This window comes from Lutjanus erythropterus, chromosome 21, assembly GCF_056507025.1.
Source record: "Lutjanus erythropterus isolate fLutEry1 chromosome 21, fLutEry1.hap2, whole genome shotgun sequence".
NCBI classification, from domain to species: domain Eukaryota; kingdom Metazoa; phylum Chordata; class Actinopteri; order Lutjaniformes; family Lutjanidae; genus Lutjanus; species Lutjanus erythropterus.
The window spans coordinates 24,204,803-24,213,340 of record NC_139337.1 but is presented as its reverse complement, the minus strand read 5'-3'; the positions used below and the strand labels follow the sequence as shown (position 1 = coordinate 24,213,340).

Genomic DNA, 8,538 nt, shown 5'->3' with positions numbered 1-8,538 from the left:
TTTGTCTTTCCTAAAGATTTATTTCAGATTGATTGCAGCAGTTTCTGTGTGGAGGTGTCGTGAAGCTTTGATTATGCGACCCAGAGCTCCTCGCCCACAGCTCACCCATCAGAGAGGAACAGAAAGCGGGCCACCAGCCTACCATTTAGACTTGCATGGCTTTGATGTTCTCAGTGTTTGGTGGCACAGGCCACACAAGTGAAAACAAGACTCCCGCTAGATTTTGCATTGAATTTCATGCAGATTGTGTGGCTTCCACTAAAAAAGACTATGCATCCAGGCATTCAGCGTGCTGCTGTTTGAAGTTGGTAAAACTGAAATCCTATGCTTCGAAAGTTGTGGTTGCACATGGAAAGTTGAAGCAGTGACATTTGTCTGTCTGTCTGTCTACCACCTGTCTGGGCTACAGCCGTTGTGAGTCCATTGTGGGAAACTTCTCTCAGGCCCGTTTAATGGGCATCCGTTAGCATCCACTGTGAAACTGCCAAGTCATAGCAGCCTAACTCAGACAAGATGCAACAGTTAAGGCTGGCAGCACAGACTCTGGCACAGACTGTCAATAGGAAGATGTCTAGTCAAATCGAAAAACATTGTGGATTGATCTTGCCACATTCAAGTGGGTTTCCCACCACAAAAAGAACGTTACACCATTGAAAACATTCAAATACTTTCCCATGTAGACTGATGTAAAAAACTGTTGATCTCATCACTTTCATTACCATTTGTAGCAGAATATCTAGATTTTTTCTCAGCCAACAAGTCTAATGTCACAGGAAGATACTGCAGATACTGCAACTGCAGGACAGCAACTGCAACAACTGCAGTATTCATGCTATGCTAAAATGTTAAACAAATCAATCAATGCTGCAAAATATTCAAAAAGCAATACAAGGGCCAGTAATGGTTAAAGATCAAGGATGGATTGATACCGGATGTTAGTGACAAGTCTTTGAGCTGTACGTTTTGCTATGTTTTCCGTTATTTGGTGTTTATTTCATAAGTTAACCTGTTGAACTCAGCATCAGTGTGTGGCTACTATCACAGGGCGATGTTGTAATATTGAACGACAGTCAAGAGAAACCGCGTGAACGTTAAGCCTCAACTGACGCCAACTAAATACTGAGAGTAGAAGGTCAAATGCGAGCACCTGTTTTTTCATGTTGCTTTATGTGCAAGTTTATCCTGCAGCATGAACTGCGTTGGTTTTGCTGTTTAACTGAAGCTCTGTGATCCTTTCACCAGTGTCTGCGAGTGTTTGTGTTGTTGCTGCTTGATAGACATACCCCGAAGGTAATGCAATTCATTTGCAACATTGTGTGACTAGCATTGTGCAGCTAGCTTGCTCAGACCATAAAGTTGGTACCTTGGCAGTAAGGTGAGATCCAGCAATAACACCGGCAGTTACACTGCAGAATTACTGCACCAAATTACTCAAGAATAGATTGCTACTGGCTGTCCGTAACCTGACTTCAAACTCAAAAGCTGTACCTTTTGCCATGTTTTATGTTGTTTTACTGTTCAATTTGTAGGTTAACTGAACTGACAGCTACCACAGGCTGCAGCGATGTTGGACTAAGGTTGCAATATTGAGTCAAGTCAGTCAAGCGAAACTGTGTGAACATCAACTGAATGGTGGGCGAAGTAGTATGCTGGATGCCAGTAAGTGAAAATTTATACTGCAGTATGAGGTACGTTAGCTTTGTCATCGTACTGAAGCCGTCTGGTTCTGCTCTGTGACGCTTGTTTCTGCTGTGTGTGTTTGTGTTGTTGCTGTTCGTAAATTTACAGGATGGGCACGCCCTTGAGAAACCAATATAGCTATGTATGAAAAAAGAAATGGTGACACTAAAGTAATTTGCAAGAACAAAGTGCCGCTAATACCGCATAGCATGCTGTCAAGCTAACCCCGAATAACCGCAGGGGAAATTCTGTCACTGTGGCAGTCCGCATGACATGTGGGTGACGTGTGCTTCACTGGCATAAATAAAAACATATCTACTGTATAAGAACAATATCTATATGTCTGACTTTAGGTATTATAGACGTAAAGTTAAAAGCTTTTTGTAAAAAAAAAGATCAATAAATAAATGCTTTATTATAACATGATGATTTAAATGAATGAATGATGCATCAAATGCACTCGAAACAACAACTGCACCGCCTTCCTGCATGTTTGTGTGCTATGGGAATACCAATAAAGAAAACCGTAGTACAAGTACAATTATTTATTTTATTGAGTTACAGCAGCACACAAGAAATACATGATGGAACGGATGTTAAAATACAAACACTTTAAAAAAAAAACATATTTACAGTAATATACAGTTATACAGTGATTCCAAAGGTGCCAGTGACTGTCAGAATATGAATGTAATGAATATAAACTGTAAAGACTTTTTTGCTACTAAGTTGAAAATGTTATTGCTGCTCTGCTGGTAATGCTTTAAGAACAAAATGAAAAGTATGAACTACAGTAGGCTCAGGTCTCAGGGTTTTTAGGGAAAATGGGCGTTTATATGGACACAGCAGGAGTAGTCTCAGTGTCCGACATGACAGAGGGACGTTTGGGAGCTGCCTGTGTTTTACTGAACCCTCCTATGCCCAGACCGCAAGCGCACATCTTCAAAATCCTCAGGAGGTCTTGTCTGAACCGAACTCCGATGAAGACGTACAGGAATGGGTTGAGGCAGGCGTGAGTGTACGCCAGGCTCTTGGCAATCTGTCCAGCTATATCAACACTAATCAGGACGTCACAGTCAGTTATAGTAGCGTTAGCTGCCTGCGTGGCCTGCACTATCAGCAGACCGTTGTAAGGTAGCTGAGAGAGAATAAACACCAACACCACAGCAAAGATGACACGCAGGGCCTTGTGCTTTTCAAAGCTCCGGGCCTGCAGGAGCGTGCGGATGATGATGGAGTAACACAAAATCATGACCAGTAGAGGAAGGCAGAAGCCCATGCAGATCTGCAGGGACAGCACCAGGATCTTAGTCTGGTTGTATTCATTGTTCCAGTAGACCAGAGAGCAGTAGTGCCGTCCTCCTCGGTCGACCTTCACCTTAGCGAAGATAAACTCAGGGAGGGCCAGGAGGGTGGAGACAAACCAGACGCACAGGCAGGCAAGTTTGCTGTAGAAAAGCCTCTTTTTCTTCAGGTTCTGGGCTTTGGTGACTTGCACGATAGCAATGTAGCGGTCCACACTGATGCAGGTGAGCAGGAACATGCTGCTGAAGAAGTTGATTTTATAAATAGCGGACACCACTTTGCAGAGAGCAACACCAAAGTTCCAGCCGCTGGTGGCATCGACGGCCCAGAAGGGGAGCATGCACAGGAAGAGGAGGTCAGCCACAGCCAGATTCAGAAGGTACACGTCGGTCATTGTTTTCAGGCGGTTACGCACAGTGGTGTAGATCCAAACCACCAGCAGGTTACCCACAGCGCCAAGGATGAAGATGATCCAGAAGAGCGGTGGTTCATAATGCTCACGAAAATTCCTGACTGAGTTTTTGATGCATAAGCCAGAGGTTTCAGTTGGACCGAAATCGTAGTCGTAGCCTGAGTAGTCAGGAGAGTCCTGCAAACAAAAACAGCTTGTCTTAATGTGGGATTGTAAAAGGTTATGTGTAGAGCTGCAGGGTTTAATCAATTAGTTGTCACCTATTAAATTAATCACTAAATAGACCATTTAACTAATTAAATAATAGAGAAAAGGTAACACTTTATAATAACTATCATTAATAAATGGTAGATAGATAATTACTTAAACTTAAACTATTAAACTACTTACTAGTTATTTCATTGTTCAAAAACAACTATGGGATTATTAATTATATTAGTTATTAGTTATTTAGTAATAACTATCAGTAATGCTAGAATGTAAAGCTTTATATGTGTTTTAGAAAATAATTAGTCTAATTACATCTTGGTATTGTAGTTGATAAGAGACGAACACAACTACATTCTTATTAACTTACAAAAAAGTTTATCTGGATGGTTATTGTAAAATTTCCACTGATGTTTATAATACTTTATAAATGTTTAATAAATACTGTGCAGTGCATCTTTATAAATGTTATATGAATGGCCATTATAAAGTTGCATCTGGTGTTAATAATACTTTACTATTTCTTAATAAATAGTTTATAAACTATATAAACATTATTTGACTGTTAAAGTGAAATAAGTGTTAACTAAGGTGTAATTAACTGTCACTTTACCCGTAATTAATGATGGGTGTTATAAAGTATTACCATTTTTTCTCTGTTTTCATTTCCTGTCAGGCTTGTTTTGTTTTTTTCATCTGTCCTTGTTGCCCAACTCACTAACTGCTGACAGGGTTTCGTAACATAGCATGCTTCTAGTGGGGATACAGTGATTCGACATCAAACGCTGTCTGTCACATACATGCTAACCAAAGCGAAGAAAAAAGAGCTGCTGACAGGCACAGGTGTTGAGTCTGTACAGGAGAAACCACACAGCACAACTTCCTGCTGCGATCCAAGCCTGAGGAGGGTAAATGATCCAGAGGGGCTGCAGAAAGGGGCCCGCAGCAGAACTCAGTACCCCAGAAGCATCAGGTTTTAAGATTTAGGGCAGAGATAAACAGCAAAGTGAAGCTGGGGTGGGGTGGGGAGTTTAGGTTTTCACAAACAATGGAAAATTTGATGCTGATATGGCTGTGAATGTCACATTTGAGTATCCTACAGATGTCTGGTTGAGATAAATCTACTGCACCTAGAGCACAAAGCCCAAAACATAAACATATAAAAAAAAATACACCATGTTTCATAAAGAGCTCATGCCAAGTTTTAGGTTTTAGCACACGATCTTACTTTAAATACTACAGCATAAACACTGAGATAACGTTCTCACTCATACAGACATCAGCATTTTTTTTTTCTTTCATTGTTTTAACTGGTATCATGGCTGCAAATAATTATCCAAAATTAATACTTACAGTCTCAAGATAACTCCATGTGCTCGTAACAGTTGTGAGTGGCTCATCCATGTTATCTACAAAGAACCAGAGGATAGTAATATAAGAGAAAACACCACGACCTTGTCAACTTTTTCAGTTTAGTGAAAAGTATCAATACTGTTCGATATCACTTTGAAAGACAATACAATACCAACATTTGACGGTAATGAAAGCACAAAAAAAATTACAGTTCAGTTCAGTTAAGTCTTTATTTCTCCTGAAATTTGGCTTGCAGCAAAACCCATCAGTGTTCAGTGACTTTTTCTGTACCAGCACTATGCAGGTTGTTAATTTAAAAAAGAAAAGAGAGGAGAAAAATCCTATTTTTTGTGCCTACGGCTATTTTATTTTATTTTCATCATGGTATATAAAGGTGGCAAGTATCATTTTTTAAGAGAAGTATTTAAATGAATTTTAAAATTCTGTTATCAACTCTAAAACTTAAATAGAAAATACAGCAATATGAAACATAACATATGGAATTTAAGCTTAAAGGCTGAATGTAAGAAGCTGTGTAAATTTCCTCCAATTTAAATCACTTACCCGCTCAGTGATGAGATGACGAGAGCAAATTCTGAGTCACAGCTCTGTTTCTTTGTCTGCGTTGTACAAGAGTTAGCTTTAACAACCCACTCATCCTGACTCGCTTATATGGTTTCCCTTCAACCACAGATCACGTGCTTTACGTCACTCCAGCAGTCTGTAACAAAAGCACAGCACCCCAGCTTTGGTGCTGTATGTTCATTTCCCAAAATATAACTATAGAGCTCTAATAAAAAAATAATAATCTTTGAACGGTGACACCAGAGAGCCAGGCTCACGAGAGAAGCTGCTACTTTTAGACTTAAAGCGCTGAACCGTGGCCATCAAAACAATACACCCACATTCCTTCCACAGTCGATCAAGTTTTATCAAGTCGAGGCCCATTTTTGACACACTTTGTGTACGCAGGTGGAGCACTTAACACTGCAGCAAAGTGATGTATGAAACCGAAAACCCTGAGGTGCGATTAAAGAGCACAACTGGAGGAGGTTGTCAGTGTTGAGATGTTATAAGCCATCTTCCCTCCTTCTAAAATGAAAAAAAGTCTTACAGAACAAATAAGTGTCCGCATTTTGTGGGAAGTCTCTGTGTGCTGGGAATTTCCCTCTCAAGTAAGTGGTGATGATTTCTTAGATCAACAACAAACACATTTCCTTGTATCACATCATATCATATATCATATATTCATATGTTAAAGCGCATTTACAGGTATGAAAGCTCACACATCATTTACAGCCCAGAACTGACCCTCCTTAAATACGTCATTTACAGTGGCAGATTCAGCATCGAAATTGGAACTAACTGTTGAAACTCGAGGTCACTGATTCCACAGAAAAGAAAAGAAAACCAGGCTTCTCATTTCTAGCTGACACCTGTGGATTTTGTTGGCTGATGACTCTCACTAGCAGATTTAATAAGTGTAACTCGCAAATGTAATGCGTAGTAGCCACAAAGTCCATCTCCGGCTGACTTTTTAATGTTTCCATTTTATACGTTTTAAAAGAAGAAACCTGTGAAAGTTTATTAAATATGTAAACTTACTTAATAACTGCATATATGATATAGCAGCAATACTAAAAGACTGAGGCTAAGCAGCAAACATCGACATCTTCCTCCTCAAACGTCCCAAATATTAAAAGCAGATGCAGAGATATCAAGTTTGGCTGGAGCTAAAGTTACTGCAGCTAGTAAGCTAGCATTAGTTAGCTGGACATGCTAATGTTCACAGCTTATATTAGAACAGATAAAGACAAAGTGCTCATTTTTGAGAGACAACAAAAATACACTGTATACACTGTATGAATACAGATTCATGACACTTGCAGTATCATGCGACGTGTAGAGGAATGCAATATTGGTAGCTTGCAGCTAGTTATGGTTACTAATCTGCGATTGCTTTGTGTCTTCCGCCATCTAGCGGCACCGCCATCATTGCAGTGGCATGTCATGTCATCACTCTCGGTGTCTGGTGGTTGTGTCTAGAAGGGGACCCCAAATTTTTCATGGTTTTGGTCTAAATGTTCATTACGTTAAGTTAGAGCGCACTGCATTGAGTAAATATTTGGGTAATGTTTGTCTATATGCCAGAATCAGTTGCTACCACTCTCATCTCTGTACAGTAAATATGAACCTTGAGCAAGGAGGTGGTTAGCTTAGCTTAGCATAAAGACAACAACTCTGCAGTGGTACTTTTGGTTTTTCTTAATATTAATCAAACAAAATATAACAAGTCAGCCGTAGAGGTGTTGGAAAGTGGAATTTATTTCTATACCTTTGGTCAGAGCCAAGCTAGCTGTTTTCCCCTGTTTCCAGTTTTTATGCTAAGCTAAGATAACTGCCTTCTAGCTTTAGCACACATATAAAAGAGTGGTATCAATCTTCTCCTTTAACTATATGCAACACGTGAATACACATATTTCCCAAAGTGTCGGCCTTTAACTGGATTTAAGTTTATTTCATCCAAGTTACATTTAACTGTACTGAAGGCGCCACACTACGAAAGCCAACATATTTATTCTAGAGTCGATCTTTGCCAAGTTAAAAGGCATGTTTCCTGAAAAAAAAAACAAGAACTTGTGAAAGCAGACAAAGTTCATGGGTAATGTCAGGAGTAAGGGGAAATAAATAAAATGACAAATGGTCACATTGCTTACCACACTGGTACATAACATGCTAATGAAGAAAGTCCCTGACATACCAACTACTTCACCTGAAGCCCAAACAAAACTGATAGCAAAAACCAAGCAAAGTCATTGTGAGACCATTGAATTAAGTGATTAAATGGTATGAAATCTGTATAAGTGAAGGGAAATCTTTAGTATCAGTGTTCTTGTTCTGTTCCCTGTGCTTGTGTGTCTCGCAGTTGTATGGATGTTTTGAACCTTTGTGAAGGCTCTCGTCAGGACAGTGTGGGGTGACATCTTCTCACAGTTTCACTTCCTGGCTTGATGTAAGTTTTCAGTCTTAGCGTATCATGACCACTCAAAGTGGAGCATGTGGGCCACCAGCTCTTTAGATTTCGACCAAATTCTGGTTGCGTTTCTCGGTTTTGATCACCGTGAGGTCCGGGGAAACGGCTGTGTCACGATCAGATGAGTATTTTCCTTCTGGGAAGCGCTGTTGAAGAAAGTGGCAGACTGAGAGGTTTCACTCACACAGCAGCAATAACCACCAAGAACCAGTAACTGACTGTGTTGTTTTTGTCAGTGGGCATATGAAATGCTGTGTGTGCGTAAAAGATATTGTAGCAAGTGAGAATCGATAGTAACAGAAATAGAAGATAATGTACATCAGGTCCCAAGTTTAATATTATAGATACACAACAAGACAGGGTTTGATTCTTTGGCGCCTTTTAGTTCAACGTGATACAAAAACAGCAATCAGTACTCATTGGCAGCTGGCTGACATCCAAAAACACCAAATGTGGACTAAACGGTAACAAAGAAGTAGGAGCGAATGGAAGCAGGAGTTTAAGTGTCTATAATATGACACATTTGTGGACTTAATGTAGTGTGTGC

At 39.9% G+C, this 8,538-nt stretch overlaps 1 protein-coding gene across 1 annotated transcript; it reads right to left on the bottom strand.

Annotated features, from left to right (window-relative positions):
- Positions 1 to 2,219: 2,219 nt before the first annotated feature.
- On the bottom strand, positions 2,220 to 5,843 carry LOC146307716 (C-C chemokine receptor type 9-like). The gene is made up of 3 exons (XM_084747674.1): positions 5,522 to 5,843; positions 4,958 to 5,013; positions 2,220 to 3,574 (listed from the first exon to the last, which is right to left on the bottom strand). Exons 2-3 carry the CDS (start codon positions 5,006 to 5,008, stop codon positions 2,513 to 2,515), a joined length of 1,113 nt encoding a protein of 370 aa, XP_084603800.1. The 5' UTR covers positions 5,009 to 5,013; positions 5,522 to 5,843; the 3' UTR covers positions 2,220 to 2,512.
- Positions 5,844 to 8,538: the final 2,695 nt, after the last annotated feature.